Here is a 19,049-nt window from a genome sequence, read left to right as displayed (position 1 = left end):
GAGCACTGTTTATACCAGCAGAAATCTGGAAGCAACCTAGATGCCTATTCCCTAGACAGGTTAGATAAATTAGGGTAAGACGGAATCTCATCTTTTATATGATTTAGGTTGTAAATTCAAAAGGGACTGATAAGTAATATCAATATTACACTAGAATGTTTTGTATTTACACATGCTTAGGTATTCATAGAATGTTTATGGAAGGAAAAGTGAGAAACTAGAAACATTGGTTGCATCCCATAAGATAAAAAGAATACTTAAAAGAGTCAAAATCAGGAATAGGAAGAGGATCTGCTTTTAGACTAATTAACATCTACTTATTTACACTGAAAGTTTTTAATTTGAACATGCATTATATGTGTGTATAACACTTTTAGTAATAAAAATCACTATTAAAATGTTTTCAAGTGTCTGTCTCAAAGTTTCATCAAAATATAACAAAACAAAACATTTGCATAGCTCTTGCTGTCATTAATCTCATTTTTTAAAAGTAATTTATGATACTGCTTTAACAGGCTTACCAGGTTTACCACTCCAATATCACCTCCTGCCCTACAGAATGTGTGTATGTCCCAAACAGAACAGATTTCATGTGAGAGCTCTGGGTGGGAAGATACCAATGCTCATTTTTTTTGGGTGATATCTCAAAATGCTAGTAAATCGAGTGAGACTTACCAGTAGAATCTGTTTGGTACAACCGCTTCCTGGATAAGCTGCCACCTTCTCCCAAATTCAGCAGAGCTGTATAACTGTAGAGAAGACAAAATATTCAGCACCAGGACGTCATGGTACACTGAATGCATAAAACATGATTCACTGGGTTAATGATAATGATAATAATAATAACATCTTCCATTTATTAGTCACCCTTCCTATGCCAGATGAGTGCCCGGTGTATCATCTCTATTCTCCATGTAGATCCTGCAAGACATTGATATCTCCATTTTATAGTTGAGCAAACTGAAGCTCACGAAGATTAACGGATATGTTGGAAATCACATGCCCACTAAATATTAAAATATTTTGGGATTCATATCCCATTCTGCCTGGTAAGCTGTACCACTGGCCCTGGAATATGTAGATTGGTGTCTGAAATACAAAGAAGTCCAAAATCTAGACCTAGTTTTCAGAAAGCCAATAATATAACCCAAATCTGACAAAAAATAATGAGCAATGCATGCAACCACCAGATAAAGGAATTCAAAGGAAGAGGATTCAGAAATCAATTAGGGATGCTTCTGAGATGTATGGTGACTCACCATGGATGTGAATGAATGGTAGAATTCAAATTGACAAAGATAGGACAAGCAGACAAGCAGTACTCACAAAGGGAATAGCATGGGTAAGAGGTGAGAAATTCAGGGATGGTATATGAATAAATGTGGCTTATCAAAGGTACATGTAGTCAAAGGTATGGTTTTTCTAGTAGTCATGTATGGATGTGAGAGTTGGACCATAAAGAAAGCTGAGCACCAAAGAATTGATGCTTTTGAACTGTGGTGTTGGAGAAGACTCTTGAGAGTCCCTTGGACTGCAAGGAGATCAAACCAGTCCATCTTAAAGGAAATCAGTCTTGAATACTCATTGGAAGGACTGATGCTGAAGCTAAAGCTCCAATACTTTGGCGACCTGATGTGAAGAACTGACTCATTGGAAAAGACTCTGATGCTGGGGAAATTGAAGGCAGGAAGAGAAGGTGACAACAGGGGATGAGATGGTTGGATGGCATCACTGACTCGATGGACATGAGTTTGAGCAAATTCTCAGAGTTGATGAGGGACAGGGAAGTCTAGTGTGCTGCAGTCCATGAGGTTGCAAAGAGTTGGACACAACTGAGTGACTGAACTGAACCGAACCTAAAATTTAGATTAAAATGTGAGGGCGACTTGAAAAGGCTTTGAATGGTAAGTTAGGGAGAAGAAAATCCGGTCCTGCCGGCAGAAGGAGCCTGTGATGGCTTTTTAAACCGAGAGTAGAGGAACTTCAGGCTCTAACAGCAGCCCACATGGACTAAGCTCTTACTATAATTCAAGTGCTCCTCATGCATTCCTTCATTTAATCCACATACCATCCCTCCCAGTGATATATAAAGCTATTATGGCCATTTTACCAATGGTTATACAGCCAGGGAGATTTCAAGTCCATTTGTTACACTGCTACAATGCTCTCCAAGGGCAACCACAAAGAAACACTGCTCATGAGACAGGGTCTAACCCTCCACATACTCCTTCCCCTCCAAATGTCTTTCTTCTCTTATATCCTGTTCTTCATTGCTGGCTGACTCCTACTCCTGCTCCTCTCCATTAATTTTCACAGTACCATCCCCGGGATGGTTTTATAGGAAGGTTTTACAGGAACCTTTATTTGTGTGTGTGTGTGCTTTTTTTTTTTTTTGCTGCTAGAAGTGTCCTCTGATGGCAGCCCGGAGATGCCTATTGCTCGAGACATTCCGGTTCCCGTGGACATTTGGACGGCTGATTTGAAAATATCATTTTGGAACATCTCTTCTGCTATGCACCTGGTCTGTAACCCACTCACATCCCAGTCATCCACCACTGCGCGTGCCAGATCCCACAGTGAATGGGTGGTGAGTCACTGTGTACTGAGAACCATGATTGTCGGCCCTCTCCAGCCCCAGCGCTCAGCGGAGGGTCAAATGACTCACCAAGTACCTCACCACGGCTGCAGATGTACCGGGCATGGCCAAGAAGTAAGTCAGCTCAGTGAGGATTTACTGACCCTTGGAAGAGCCTGCTACAACACTGTGTACACTGGATCAAAACACATCCTGAAGTCAAAAAAGAGGCTGAAGTATTTGGCTACCAAAGCGAGCCGCTCACTTGGCCCCAGCTACACAGTATTTGGGCATTCAGCCAAGAAGAATCTGTGACTTTTCCTTTCAAGTTTTATTATTTTTCCCTGCCCTGCAATGCTTGGGTTGGGGGAGGCTTCCTGGGTACATTTCATGCTTGATTCATTTTAAGAGTGCTGAGGAGAAAAGGGGAGACAGTTCCCCTCATAGAGGTAACAGAAAACACATCCTCCCTCTTAATTCAGATGCCAAGCAGACAGAGGGTGCATGTCCGGCTTCCCACTATGTCCCGGACACTTGCGTTTTAATATTCAAACTTGGATCAGAACAGTAATCATTTGATCCTGAGTGTCTGTGGCTTCCTCCCTTCTTGCACCATCTTTTTTTTTAAAACTTAAAGCCCAGAGCTGCACTGCCTTCTATGAGTTCAAAGGGAACAGAAATCATGCCACTGTGTATGCCTATAGCAATTTATAAGTGTATGTTAGTATCTATATTTATATACAAAGATTTATGCAAATCTAAGAGAATCGGGGTGGTTTGAAATAATAATAATTCTGTGTGAAGGCTAGACTCACATATATTCTGAAAATCATATATAAATTCTGAGCTCTCCTGCAGCTACACCAAGGGACTGCTATCTCTGTCTTCACATAGAATTCATCTCAGTGAGGAATTGCTGGGTGCCAGCATCTATGTGTGTGTTTGTGTGTGTGTTTTCCTCTATGTCTTTTTAAATTGATCCCTCTAGGCTTGGATGCAGAACCTGTGGACCAGTCAGGTATGTCCCATGATATTTGTTTTTATCCTCTTCAAGGAGATGCTTTGTTATTTGTGAGCATCTAGAGGCCCCTCAAGCAGTGGGTACATCAAACAATCCAATAAACCAAGCCTCTCTTATTCAGCTCAGTGACATTTCTTATAGTTTCCTATCTCAAAAGGTACCCTCTCATGTCAGTGGACTTGCCTTCTCCCCTTTCCATTCACACCTGGGCACATGCCCCCTGTCATGCCTTCCCTGGTGCTACCCACTCTGGCAGAGGTGGCTTCAACGCTTGCCTACCACAATGCCAGTCTTCTTTTTAGGTCCAGATCAGAGGACATCTTTTCTATGAACCCTCTCCTACACACTGAGATTTCTTAGTGGCCTCATTTCCAAAGAACCATGGTACAAGAAATGCTATCAGACTATAGTCCATATATTTAACTTTCTTAGTAGTGTTTCAAGAGAGCCTTTTATAATGCAAGACAGAAATCCCTACCTATCTAAACTCACTCTAAAATATCTGAGATCATCCCTTCCCTCTCTGATGAGATCACAAAGTTTTTATGTGTCTGGAATTCCATCTTTTTGTATCTACACAGTGCCTTGCACATAGTAGATGACCAATGGGGAAAAATAAAGTATTGACTTTACATCATGCAAATTCCCTAGTGATGGATCTACCTAGTAAAACACTCAGGTTTCCCAAAGAATAGACAAAGGTAATTTAGCAGAGGAAGATGTTTTACTTCCATGGATCCATAGCTAGAGGCCTGTACCTAAAACCAACAAACAAAACTATAAATATCAGCACGTTTGAAATTCCCAAGGACTTGAAGGTAGGGTCTTATATATTAACCCCTACACAGAGCTGCTCTGTATACTCCACCTGCTACTTCAAACCTTTCCTCTCTAAAAATGTAATTGTCCAGCCTGATGTCACACCAAGAAAAGGAGAAAACAACTCATAGCCATCCAAGTTAATGTGTTCATTAAACCTGCAGAGTCTGACAGCAAAGTTTTCCTCCTCAAAATAGAGAGTGCTACCCAAGCCTTTTTTTTTTTCACCCAGTGACTATCTCAGTCACCAGTAGAAGGCTTTCTGTGTAGGATGAGTCAATGTCCTTTAATAAAATTCATAGCGGTGGCAGCACCTAAATAAGATTTATTTCCCTCCCTGTCTCTCTCCAGCTCCAAGGTTTCTTTTGACTGTCAGAACACAGGACTGAGAACTATTATTACTATCTGTCACATCAGAGAAAGCATGCACAGCTTTCTCCAGCAGTGCCAAACCTAGAGAAAGAGAGAGGGTGAATGATCAGGGAGGCAGAAAAGAATATCTGAACTAGTCTTAGGAGAGCAGTGCTCATCCACTAATCCTCTATCATGACCTCCCCAGATGCCTGCTTGGAAGGGTTTAGATCTGTTGTGTGTTTTTTGTTTCTTGTTGTTTTTTTTTTTTTAACTAATCCTGGTACAAAATATTAGTGAAAAAATTAAAGGAGTAGACATTTTAGAAAGGAAGAGGGGAAAGATTCTGGTTAACAAAAGAATGCAAGGCAGATGATTCTTCCAGTTTAGAATCACTCTAAACTGTCTGAGACTGCCTCCCCATCTCAGTAAATGTAAGTTAATGAGCACAAACTCATTGCTCATATAAGCTCAAAATGTATTAGCAGCTCAAGGTCCACCTCTCCACTCTGATATTACCCTAGTGTGGGAGCTTTCAACACTTCTTCCTGCGATGTTCCTCCCCTGAAGAGTTAGTCAGTCCTTCTTTCCTTCTTTTTATTTTTTTGATAACTTGATAACTATCACATTGGCTTGTTTTCTTGCCATCTGTCTTTGTCTGCCATATGAAGAGTGCAGATAAAAATGCAATTAATTGCAAAGGATGCAATTTCAAGGGTTGGTTTTATTACCGGCTTTCAACCAACTGTACAATCCTCTCTGGTGCCATCCTGGAGAGCTGCAAGTTGGCTGAGGGGCAAAGGCTCCAATGGAGAATAAAGTGGGAAGCCACAGGGGGACAAACAGCTTGGGGGTTGGCAAGAGTGAGATCCACCAACTATGCTCTGGATTCTTAATTGACAGCAAAACAAGAAGGGCTGGAAGAAGTGGGGTATGAGAGCAGCTCCTTCCAACTTTCATTTTCCATCTTCTTACCATTCACATTTTGGTTGAATTGCGAGCAGAACAGCATCTTTTTTTTTTTTTTTCAGCATCTTTTTTTTAAATAGAAATTCAACTTCCTTGTGGTGATGCAAAAGCTTGCAAGCATTGCTGTCCCTGGAAAGTCTTCTCAATTGTTCTAAATCAGATCAATGCAGCCCCTCATTTTATAGCATTAAGACAGGGACCTATTAGGAATGTTCTTTTGCACCTAGGAAATCAGTGCAAGGACACCATTTGGCAAAAGGTAAGAGTGATAGCATGTTTCCGTCTTTGAAAGTGAAACCTGCTCAGTCAAGTCCGACTCTTTGTGACCCCATGGACTGTAGCCCTCCAGGCTCCTCTGTCCATGGGGATTCTCCAGACAAGAATACTGGGGCAGGTTGCCATTTCCTTCTCCAGGGGATCTTCTTGTCCCAGGGATTGAACCCAGGTCTCCTGCGTCGCAAGTAGATTCTTTACCATCTGAGCCACCAGGGAAGAGTTTCAGTCTTTGATGGGTTTGGATGCTTTCACCATAAAGGTCGCCATGGCAACTTTCTCATCAGGAGGCAGGTCCTGGGTCTCCTGCAGAGGCTTCCAGGTTGGAGGAACACTTCCTGCGGTTGGCTCTCCTCAAGGTTGCCTGCTCCCTCCCCTCTGTGGCTCTGCCCTTAATAGTTTCAGAGACAGGAGGCTTGCAAATTGTCCTTCCTGAAAAGGCTGACAGAAAACCCTGCCAGTTCTGTTTGATCTGCCTCATCCTAATCCCACCCCGGGGATGGCCTGGGGACAGAGTACTCAGTCACCTCATGACTCTCCAGCTCTCACTGCAGTTACTGCACTCTTTTTAACAAGAAAAGAGATGGGGCCTTCAGGACTTTCAATCAATTTCTAGTCCCAGCCCTGGGGCATTGCAAATATCAAGCTTCCTCCTCCACTAGCCTCCACAGGAAGAAAGAGAAGCAATCCAGAGAAGTCCATGGTCTTCCGAGATGAGCTCTGATCCTCTGGTTGCACAGCAAAAGAGGCCAGAACTCACTCTTAGTGGGGAATCACATCATGACTGACCTCAAACTTCACCCACTTCTAACACAAGTCTTCTCCTTGGCCAGTGGGGACAGGAACACATACAGAACCATGATGACCATCCCACACCAGCTACCCCACCTCCAAGAGATGCAAGTTCCTCAAAAGAAAGGCTAACTTCTCAGCATCTATCATACATGATATGTAGTAATGTGTTATATTTTGTCCAGATTGCTCTGGTGGCTTATGTAAGACATTAAAATCAGAAAGTCTGCCCAAGTTCTCAAGGGGGGACTGGGCATACAGTTAAAATCTCTTAGGACAACAATATGAGGAAAGAGTGTTCCAGGACAAGCAGGTCAATCTGAGTAAATAAACAGAGCAGAAAAAGTTAGAGCAGTATCCTTGTTCTTCTTTTGTCAACTGTGAGAGACCCAGCTTGGCGGGGGTGGGTAAAAAAAAAAGTGAAGTGGGAGCAGAGGCCATAAACACAGCCTGGGATCAGGTTGGGTGGAGGCCAATCCAACCAAAACTTGTGGGGAGCTAATGGAGACTGGACTCAACGGACAATGAGGTCAAAAAACAAGGGCTCCCAAAGCTTTGCTGATGAAGAGTGAGCAGGAATGATGACATGTCACCAGCTCCATCGATTACTCCTGAGGTTGGATTTATCAGACCTGTCACCGGCCATCCCCCAGCTGGCAATGAAGTCTGTCACATGCCCCACAGTCCAGTTTGGCAGGATTGGGGGATTAGACATGGAACTTGAATGGGCGGGGCAGCAAGGGTCAATAGGTGACAGTGGGCCAGTTCAATTTGTGGCTACTTTCTGTGCTCCCAGATCTGAAGGTACTTAGGGAAATTTTCAAATGGAACCTTAGCCTTAAAGGATCTATAATATAGATGCAGAAATAGAGAATAAATAAAATAATTAGATGCTAAGTATCTATATCACAAATCCCCCATATCTAGACACTGACAGGAAAAAATGAATAGCTTTCAAGAGCCATGTAATTGTACCATTATTTAAATGCATAGATGATGAAACTTAGCATGTTTTGAGAGATAAAAATAAGCAGGAGGAAAAACTTGTTGCTTGGAACATTTTGGAAGTGTGCTTCCGTAAGACAGATCCATCAGCCATGTGGAGATGGGACAGAGGGGACAGAGCAGTTAGCAAGTGGCTGAGCAGAGCAGGGAAGAGACGGGTGCCTGGATGAGCCAGGGCCCCTGGATGTGGGAAGGTGGAAAGGGAAGAAAAGTACCAACAATAATAACAGTAAACAAAATTTTAAAAAGAAAAAATCTGACCAGGACTGAGCATAAGAGAGGGTCACTTCATTTAAGTATAGCTTATATATACACACACACATACATCAGTTTTTGTGTGTATTCCATTTCAGATTCTTTTCTATTATAGGTTATTGCAAGATAATGACTATGAATCTCTGGGCTATACATACACAGGCAACTATAAATTTTGTCTTAAATTTGAATGATGGGCTTTAGATACTTTTCGAGAATATCTAAATATTTAATATAATCATTCCAAGGACTACTGATTTATTTTTATCTATTTCATCCCAGTTTTTAATTTTTTATTGAAGTATAATTGATTTACCAGGTTGTGCTAGTACGTGGTGTACAGCAAAGTGGTTCAGTTTTATTCACAAATACATTCTTTTTATATATTCTTTCCACTATAGGTTATAACAATATAGTTCCCTATAATATATAATAGAAGTTTGTTTATCAATTTTATATATACAGTAGTGGATATCTGTTAATCTCAAACTCCTATTTTATGTTTTATGTTTCCCTCACTCCCCTCTCCCCTTTGGTAAACATGTTTGTTTTTTATGTCTGTGAGTCTGTTTCTCTTTTGAAAATAAGTTCATCTGTGTCATATTTTCAGATTCCACATATAAGTTATATATGATATTTGTCTTTGTCTTCCAGACTTACTTTACTTCATATGATAATCTCTAGGTCCATCTGCGTAGCTGCAAACGGCATTATTTCAGTCTTTTTTTAATGGCTGAGTGATGGTATCTGTGCATATGCGTATTTGTGTGTGTGTGTGTGTGTGTGTGTGTGTGTGTGACATACCTTATCTATTCATTTGTCAAGGGACATTTCGATTGCTTCCATGTCTTGACTGTTGCAAAAAGTGCTATGAACATCAGGGTGTATGTATCTTCTTTAAAGCAATTCTGTTTACTTATTTTTGGCTGTGCTTGGTCTTCAGGCTGCAGGGCTACTCTCTAGTTGTGGTACATAAAGGTCTCACTGTGGTTGCTTTTCTTGTTACGGAGCACAGGCTCTCGGGCACGTGGGCTTCAGTAGTTGCAGCACGTGGCTTCAGTAGCTGTGGCTCCCAGGCTCCAGAGCATAGGCTCAATAGTTGAGGCACACAGGCTTAGCTGCTCCATGGCATGTGGGATCTCCCCAGATCATGGACTGAACCTGTGTCTCATGCATTAGCAGGCAGATTCTTTACCGCTGAGCCACCAGAGAAGCCCCATGAAGCATATGTATCTTTCTGAGAGTCTTTTCTGGATAAATGCCCAGGAGTGGGATTGCTGGATCATATGGTAGTTCTATTTTCAATTTTTAAAGGAATCTCCATTCTGTTTTCCACAGTGGCTGTACCAATTTACAGAAGGAGTCACTTCTGAAAACTCTAGTCATTTTGCTGGGCAAGGGGAAATTTTACACACAGACCCCTGGGACCAGAGCTGGTGGGTGCAAGGTTGGAGGAGGTGAGCAGGGGTCACAGTGCTTGTGGCACAAGCTGGCCTGCTGAGTCACAAGGGACTGTTGGCTGCTGGGAATCAGCCAGGGACAATTCTCTTCTTCCTCTCCCTTCCTCTGTTGTGTGATCTTCAAACAGCAGTTTTCCCTCATGAAACTTAGCTCCTGAAATGCATACTACAACATCTGTCAGAGGGAACAGGTCTCACAGTAGGTTGGACATGGGGAAGATGGTTAAACAAAATAGAAAAAAAAAAAGGCAATTAAAGAAAAGAAGATATCACAATGGCTTTTCTAGGGAGGCAGTGTTTGGTGCAGTGAGGACAGAGTATGAAGAAAATCAAACCTGGACTAGACTCCTGGCTCTATCAACCACCCTAGGGAATTTTCTTAACCTTTTGGAGCCTCAGATTCCCCAAATATTAAATAGGCATAAAGATAAAGTCAATGTTTCATGTAAGAAAGAAGTTGAGGAATCAATGCAAAAAGCCTGGCAGAGGGCTTACTATGGAGTAAAGGGTCAGTGCTAGTTCTTACCCTTTCCTCTTCCTGCTGATCTTTGCCTCCAGCCTGAACTGCCCACAGACCCTGAAGAAACAAGGAATGGCAAGGAGAAGCAGGTGTGATTGCTATTTTCTTCCTGACTTTCAGGAAGCAAGGAAGGATCCTAGATAACATTTCCATGCCCCTTGCCTCTAAGGTTGGATATTGCTTAGCTTGGCTGTTCCTGGAGTAGCTGAGGCCATCTGACTTTGGACCACAAGGCTTATTCTGGGACATTTTCTCATCGTGCCTGCAGCGAGATCAGCCAGGAAGGCACTGAAATTAAGCAAGTCAGGTGAGTGAGAGCCTTGCCAATTTGAATTTGTGACTTTTCATCTGATACTATTTTATAGTACAGGATCTGGTCATTTCAGGAGGCTGGTTTCTGACTTCTGGTTTCTCTTCCTCTTGCCAGCTATGAGATCCTGGCGAGGCCTCTGGGTCTCTTAGACCACAGAGTGTGCCATTTATAATTTGTACTTATAATATCCTCTTATGCTGAAGAGAGGAAGTTGGACAAGGTAACATTGAAATTTTTTTTAATATGAAATTCAGAGTCATAAATTCACAAAATGTGTCTATTTATAAGGCCAAGACTTCCTTCTCCCCAAACCACTCCCCTCTGTGGCAACACTGTTGGTTACAACCACTCTTGAAAAGGAAGAATACAGGAGAATGTCAGTGTTACTGGATTTCTAAAGGGCCACTCTGAGAGACAGGTTTAAGAAAGAGGTCCATGCTCTTCTTAGGATGTCAAATGTCTTTCAAAGTTCCCCGGATGGATGCCTGGATTTAAGAGGCATCTTAATCCATTTAGACAAGTGGTGGTTAGAACAGATCAAAAAAGCTAGTTACAAAGGGAAGTGAAGTCGCTCAGTCGTGTCCGACTCTTTGCGACCCCATGGACACCAGGCTCCTCCGTCCATGAGATTTTCTAGGCAAGAGTACTGGAGTTACAACGCACAAGCAAAAATGTAATTTATTTGAAGTAAATTAAGTTCAAATAGCTACCAAAGAGCATAATTCTGTCTGTCCAAACCTTAGTCCTAATCACTCATTTTAAAATGTCCATTTCTCCTAATTCTCACAGCCCATTTATTCAAACTTGGGAATAGATAGATCAATCTGCTTTATGTAGCAATTGAAAAATAATGATACAACCTGGTTAAACAAGTTAGCTAAGGTGAATACAGGCCTTCTGTGTTTGCATAGGATGACATTTCAGCTTGAGAATTTGTTTTATAAACAAGCATTGGGGTTGACATTTAGCAAGCTCCCTGGTTTCCAGTCTAATTGCCAGTTTTGTACTTAGATACTTAAATTATTAACATATTCATGAGATTAGAAATCAGCTCTGACATTGGGAAATTCCAAGCACATGGAAATCTTGCCAAAGCAGCATGGTATATAACGCCGTACGTATTTCTTATAAATAACTGAGTGCCTTTTTACTTAATGTAGTGCCTTGGGAAACGTGATGGCTTTAGGTAGGTATCAGTCTCCTAAGTGTTTGTGCTTGTGCAGATTTCATTTGAATATCCCCCTGGGGCTGAATTTGAAAGATCTATTTATATTTTATTTCAATCTTGCCCTTTTGACATGAATGGGCTGCTAGGTATATTCAAAAACAAATAGAGTTGCTGTGAAGGCAAATACTTTAATATTTAATGGTGTACTGCTATGATAATCGATAATATTTTCTTAGGACCAGATATCGGTTCTTGCTTGCTCCATTCATTCTGGTTCAATGGTACCTTTTAGCGACTGACTAAGAGTATAGTCAACGTTGTCTAAAGTATCTATAACTTCTCGTATGTGGGGAAGACAATCCTGGATTACCACTAAGGCAGCCTTGTGTCTATATCTAGTTAAGCCACATCAGGTGGCTCCCTCCCCTAGGTCTTTGAATAACCATGTGCCAGACTCTGTGTTGAGTGTTTTACATACGTTATCTCAGCATCTTCAAACAGTCCTGTGAGCCAGGTACTGTTATTACTTCCATTTCACAGTTGGAGAAACTCTAAAAGTTAAGTGACTTGCTGAAGGTCACACAGCCATTCGCAGGGCCTGACAGAGTAGAGAGCTGATGTTCCTGCCTCACTTGCTATGTTGTCTATCACTGGTGAGAAACTAATATGACTGAGTTTTGGAAACTGCTGACATCTCTTCCCTTGTTGAGCAGTCATTATTTCCCAGGGAATCCCTGGCATTCAAAGCAGTTGTGATAAGCAATGGCCTTCTGTTAGCGACCAGTCAGGAAAAGTAGAAAGGATTAAAAGAAATAAAAGAAAGTGTTGTTTTTGTTTGTTTTTTAAGAAACAGATATAAAACTGTTTAAAATTTCTGGACTCATATAGCTAAAAGCAGTTCTTTTAAAAATGTACTATTACGCAAGTTACTAAAATTCTATTGTATGCCCTCAAACATACTTGCAGTATAATTTTCCTTTTCTATAAATATATGATTTTAACTCAAATTCAGTCTTCATTTATATAGAGAATGTCTCTGTTAATATTCAGGGTTTCAATTATTTGTGAAAAGGGTTTCCTGATCAAAGCACATTCTCCCCCATAAAAGCTGTGTCTTTTGTATATCCTACACATATTTACCGAAATCCTGATGGCGAGGCCATTGTGCAAGCCTGAAGATTTCTCATTTATCTCATAAACTTTGATAGTTTGTAATATAGAGGAGATCAGAGATCCTGAAAGCGCCCACATGGTATTACTTGGACTGTTGACTCATAGGACTTTGGAACAAGTGAGACCATACAAACTCATGAATATTCTAGAACTGCCATTAAATGAAGAGTGACCCACCAAACTGTCCTAAAGTTCTTGTCGTCCCTCCACAGAATTGATCACTCATTTGGATGCATTTTTTTAAATTCACAAAACAACTGAACACCTCCTGAAATAAAACTGACAGGGAGATCCACGAACAAGAGGAAAACAAAGATGATGAGAAAGATGGAGAAATAAGAAAAAAAACAAAAAAGAAGAGAAAAGTGATTTGGGGATAATACAAGGCAGCAGATGAGGTTGACTTGCCCTGTACAGTTTTCTGCTTTAAGTTTCTGAGTTAGTTACAAACATTTAAAAATATCACATTTCAAACAAAACAGAACTACTTCTCTCGAAAAACTCTGAAAAGTCTGATGACATCGGATGAGTCATTCTTGGTGGCAAGAACAGTAGGCTGAAGCTGACCAAGACCCCCTACCTCGATCCACCCACCGTCCTGAATGCACACCTGCTCCCCAGTCTCCCACAGCCCAAACCCAGCTGCTCCGTTCAGTCAGATTCTTACTTGTCTGTGTAGGAACTGAGTTTGTGGCCTAAAAGGACGTGGCATCCACAGGGTGGGGAGAAGAAGCTGGCTGCAGAGGACGGGAGAAAAGTGGTCCCTTCTGCTCACGGTTGGGGCAGCAGGTAGGTTTGCAAAGCTGCCCAAGGAAAGGGCCTTGCCAGTCTGAATAAGCCAAGCAAGAGGGTCTCTCCTCCCCAGCAACCAGGCAGTCTGAGCCCGGGGAGTGTTCACATTGATTTCACAACACTGCGGACCCTCCCCTGTACAAATCACTCCTCGGTGCAACCCCTAACAGAGAGGCCTCGAGCCCAGCACCCCAGGATGGTCAGCAGAACTGATTTAGATGCCTCTTCTTACAAATCTCTATTTTTTCTTTCCTTTCAGTCACATCTGCGTTTTGTTTTCTCTCATTTCCAATGTTTCCCAACACATCATGTTTAGTGAGGTGTTTAAGACAGACTGAGAGATGCCGTTGGAGGCAATGTTTTATAGCACAGTTTGTACACTAGTTTATTGCCAAATTAAAATAAAGATGTAATCTGGCAGACTCGGCCTGCTGCTAAGCCTTGCTTGGGTGGTTTCCTGCACTGAGGCAAGAAGGGGTGGGGACACATGGAAGGAAGGGGAAGCTCTGTATCTTTGTTCTCCCGGCTGCTCGGTTTCCAAATGCTAAGTCACAAAAGCAATGAGCAGAATGTTTGGTTTGCCTACTGCTTAATTACAGAAATAACAAATAAATAAAGGAGCGTGAGATGGTTGGTGCTCCTGGAATAAACACCGCAGAACTCTTCACGGCATCCACAGTGATTCACTGCTGGTTTGTAAGAAGCCAAAAGGGTGTGACTGCATGTGACGGGGTTACCTTGGCCCACTTGGCACAAACTTTCCATAATGTCTGTACCACTTATTTTTCTGAAAATCTCAGGGCTTTCCAAAGGCACAGCCTCACATTCAGAGGCTAAGGAGTCTATCGCCTGTGTCTAGACCACGGAAGCCCCCCGACAGGGCTTTTTATAAGGCAGGTTGCTTCTTTTAGAGCTTCTGTGGGGCTCAAGCCTTTTCTCTTCAATTATTCTAGTGGTGGCTGGAGAGTCACATGCTCATTCAAGAAAACTTTTACCTCTTGGCAACCACCTAGATATTGAATATCACGGGTAGATTTCTTTATCTAAGAAAAAATAAGAAAAAAAGGCTAAAATATCAAAATATCCTGGTTTTATGGATTTCAAGGGTACTTGGCTATACACATTTCTCTCTGATTAAAAGCTTTTCTTTTTTATTTTTTTTAAATCTGGCTTCCTATGGAATTGATGGCCAGTAAAACTCTATCTTGGGCCAGAAAGGACAATCTGTTCAACCCAACTCTCTCAAGTCCCTTAAAATGCTCACATCAAAAAGCCTCCGCTGAGAGTCCAGACACTCAAGATGAGACGCAGTCAGGGCAGAGCGCCGCGGCCCATATGGACTGTTTCCTGTGAGCCAGAGTTCCAGACTGTGTCCTTGGGGCCCTCAAAGCCTCCTTCACAGAAGGAGAGAGAAAGCCATGGCAGGGAAATAAGGGAAAAGTAAAGGTGGCTGCGTATTCAAAAGAGGAAGCATGCTTCAAGAGACCAACAGCCAACGACGGAAGAGAGGCGAGGAGGTCTGTGCGCAGGGGAGCTCTGATGGAGCTGCCACCTCCGTGCTTTCTAACCCACAGTATTTCACCACAGACTGATGGGAAATAGCCCTCAGCAGAGTGAATCCCAGCACTTAAGCCACCATCTTCGCCAAGAGCTCTGCAGCAGCAGTGACTGTCAGACACACTGATGAGCAATACTTACATGGAAGAATGAACGTTCCTGTTTCCAAAAGTCACTCACCTGCCAACACTGGCATGGGACCTTCATTGGGGCCTACTGCTGCCTCTCATCGGGGCTAAAAGCTCTGCAATTTGCAGGTGACTGACAGCTATTATTTCCATATCACTGGCCCACTGGAGTGGCCACACATCTTCTCCACTCGACTTTAGGCCAAATCCACCAGCTAGTGGCTCATCGGCTGACTGCACCCCAATCCCCTCATTGCTAATGGACCACTCCTCATTCTGTGATTCAAATCCTGACATATGGAGCCCTTACCCAACCCCTACTTCTGTTAGTGGGCTTCTCATAATTCTTTGTTCCCAGGATCATCTCTCCTTCATTCTCCTCTAGACAAACAGAGCTTAGCAGATAGGCTGGCTTCTATCCCTTTGGTGATATCTCCAGACATCATCATCCATTTAGTAGAACTCTACTCAGATTCCAGTTGCCTAACTTAGACATGTGATACTAATGAGTGTTTTCCCCTTTGGGGAAAAATCTTCTCAGATTTTTGGTTTGTCAGCTACATACAGAACAAAGATTGTTAAGGCTTCCTCTACCTGTAAAAGACAGAATTCATTCTGTCTGGTCCAGACCAAGAATTCTATGATATCACCCTAACTGGTCTTCTTGATTTTGACCTCATAGTGCCACAGTTCATCATAATACTACTGCCAGGTTAATTTTTATAATCTATAGCTCTGAACACATAAATCCACTGACCAAAATGTTCAAAAGGCTCCTAATTAGAAAAAATGAGAATTATTTTTCCTAATAGTCTAAACAGTTCAAGAAAAATAAGATTGGGTCCAGGAGTACATGCATAATTAACTTTCTAAAATTTCAGTTTCAGCCAAATCAACATATTCACGATCCTGTTAACATGCGTTTTCTAACTATACAAACTTACATTATTGTTTATGACATTCCTCTTGTGTAAAGTGTGCCTCCCCCCAAAATGAAATATGACATATTCATTAAAGTCCAGGTGAAATCATAAGATCTTCATCTCCTATACTTTGGGCTGCCAGTTTCATAGAATCCATCGAACTAACTCTGATTGGGTATCTACTATGTGTGAATGAAGGCTCTATCTGCTTTGTTAGAACTTCTTAGACTACTGAACTCATGTGTGTTTATTTTCTTTCCCTAGGTTGACTGAATACTTCTTGATATAGCTGTTTTATACCAACAGTGCACCACGTGGAGCACGTAAAACAGAGCCTAATCTTTTTTCAATCTCAGTGGAAGTGTACCTACAATTATAACTACCCACACAAACACATTTTAAGGCAAAGAAGGCTGACCCCAAGTACCATACATGGCTGAGTTGGGGCCATAACTCCCACATGCCCTAAATTCTCCGAGGTAATTCACTCTGCCACTGCGGTCATGGGGCTACTGTCTGAAGTGCTGGCACACGAAGGGTTACATATTTGGCCTTTTCTTCTAACACAACTGCAAAGATGCATAGTTTTCACTCAGCCAGGTAAATCTGGTCTTCACTGTGCCTCTGGCATCAAGGGAAAATTAACCAACTGTCAAATACAATACAAAAGCCCAGTGGATTAAATGTCTAATACTCTGTATTCTGAGCTGCTCAGCTTTGCCTCTGGTAACTGCACCATCCTGGACCAAATGCACGGTGGCTTGACTCCAGGAATGAAATTGTACATTCCGCTGAAAGGGGAGCCAGGCTGCTCAAGAGGAAAAAAATACTAATTGCAAATCTTTTCTATTTTTAGGCTAATGTGATTTTATTTGGCAGTAAGGGCAGCATGAATAAAACTCCAATCCTAAGAATTTTAATTTGCCTCCTCAAAAAATGCTCATGTCAGTTAGAGACCTTGAAAAGTTGCTAGTATCATTCCTGTCTCATCAGGAAGAACCCCCACATGTCTATACCAGTCCAGATGGATAAAATCCTCAAACACCCTCCTCACGCAGCTAAGTCCAAGTATTTCCTTAAATATACGTCCTTTGTAACTTACAAGTCCTCTAAAGAGAATGTTCAGAATGACCTCACTGAACCATGCATTTCACAAAAAATATTCCAATATTTTAGCCATATTCCTTTTGGCTTTTTTTTTAGGTTTTCTCTCACATGTGCCTCTGTATATTTTGTTTCTTCTACTTTTAATCTGATTGTATTTGCTGTTGCCAGCCTTATAGTCTACCTGAAAATGTAAGTTCCTTAAAAGCAGGGGCTATATGTATTTTGTAACTGGAGCCTGCTAGGCTTCTCTGTCCATGGAATTCTCAAGCAAGAATACCGGAGTGGGTAGCCATTCCTTCTCCAGGGGATCTTCCTGACTTAGGGATCGAACATGAGTCTCCTGCATTGCAGGTAGATTCTTTAACATTTGAGTCACTAGAGAAGCCCATCTGCAGTATAGAGTACATGATATATTTTACACTATTTATCCCATAAAATACATATACATATTGCCACGCACTTGCATGCACACGTAAACATACAATAAACATAACATGCTTATAACATACAATTGCATAACATCAATCAATGCCTTCCAAAAAAATAGACTTATCCTTCAGCCTAACCACCAAGAGAAGAAAAGTCCTGGATTACCTGATTCTGAATGTCATCTATGTACATTTCTCTCACTATTTTAACAAGTCGCTAGCTATTGCTCTTAACTCTTTCAGAGCCATCCTGCCCTTTAAGGCTCTGAGAAAACCTAGGGGGTCCTTTACAAAAAATGATTGTATCTCACAGACACAAAACTGTCTCAGATTCCATCGGGGTTGGGGGCTGTCGATGGACTGAAACTTGCAGGTAAGAACTGCTTCTCCATAACATCTTTCTGATGGTCTAGCTTTTCCTTTGCATGCTGTTGCAGACATTTACATAGCTCAGACAAGCAGCCTGAGATCCACATTCCTGCTCCTTGCCCCAGAAGCACAGGGTTCAAGCTCCTGCACATAACAAACCTGACCACTGAGAAGAAATACAGAGATGACTAAGTGGTTGCTGTTCCCTAGGACAACCACGCACCACTGTCTCGAGCAAGGTGATCACACTCACCTTTTGGTCTTGGCTGTATGCCAGAATCCAGTCCTCTTGTTTGGGGTGGAAAAGTAAGCTCTGGATGTAAAAGTTCAGCCGGTATTTTTGATAGGTTGCCCCTTCGTCCGAGCTGATCAGTAAACTGCTCTCAATCTCTGGGTCTGTGAGCAACATAATCTGTGGCAGATTATGGGAAAGAAAACAAGAGAAAAGTAAATTTACAAAGCTTAAAGATGAGTTAAATTTTTGACAAGAAAGAGAAAAGGAGCAGGTGAAGAACAATTGGCCAAACAATGACCCTGACTGTCAGGTTCACTCTCCTGCCATGGACCAAGGTCATGAAAATGTTTTCATCAAGAAATGAAAGAGGTAGGACAAGTTAAAAGCGGGGGTTGGGGGGGTGAGGGGTGGTGGTGGGTGGGAAGAAATGGAGGAGTGAGTTTTCTTTCCTCCTATAGGGCTCCTTGACAACCCCCCCCCCAAATGTTATTTCCTTAATCTGAAATATTTTCTATTATTCTCCTGACCTCAACCCTCATTCCTACTGAGCCCTGTCTAGTCTCCATTTGGAGGGATGAGAGAGCAAGACTTGTCACAGGTATTTGTGAGAAAGGTGGAAAGGAATACTAATAGCAATAGGATTGGAGTCCATTAGATTTTTCTTTATTACAAGCCCTTCTTGATAGGGTTCACACGGGTTCTCACTGACAAGATGGCTCATTATGTCGACCTCGCAAACAAAGAATGAATCACAGTGATCCTTGAGAGTGACCAAATTGCCCAAATGGCATCCTGTTATCTCACTGGTGCCTATCT

General features: G+C 41.9%; 1 protein-coding gene across 4 annotated transcripts in view; it reads right to left on the bottom strand.

Annotated features, from left to right (window-relative positions):
• The window catches only part of SORCS1 (sortilin related VPS10 domain containing receptor 1), a 570,351-nt gene that overhangs the window by 182,218 nt on the left and 369,084 nt on the right, over positions 1-19,049 (bottom strand). For all 4 annotated transcript variants that reach the window (XM_043476626.1, XM_043476628.1, XM_043476627.1 and 1 more), the window contains exons 4-5: positions 18,252-18,410; positions 676-749 (exon numbers count right to left, since the gene is read on the bottom strand). In XM_043476626.1, the coding sequence (XP_043332561.1) occupies positions 676-749; positions 18,252-18,410 (233 nt within the window). The remainder of the gene's footprint in view (positions 1-675; positions 750-18,251; positions 18,411-19,049) is intronic.

Source organism: Cervus canadensis, chromosome 8 (genome assembly GCF_019320065.1).
Source record: "Cervus canadensis isolate Bull #8, Minnesota chromosome 8, ASM1932006v1, whole genome shotgun sequence".
Lineage (NCBI taxonomy): Eukaryota > Metazoa > Chordata > Mammalia > Artiodactyla > Cervidae > Cervus > Cervus canadensis.
Note: the sequence above shows the minus strand (reverse complement) of the source record. Positions and strands in the feature narration are given on the sequence as shown.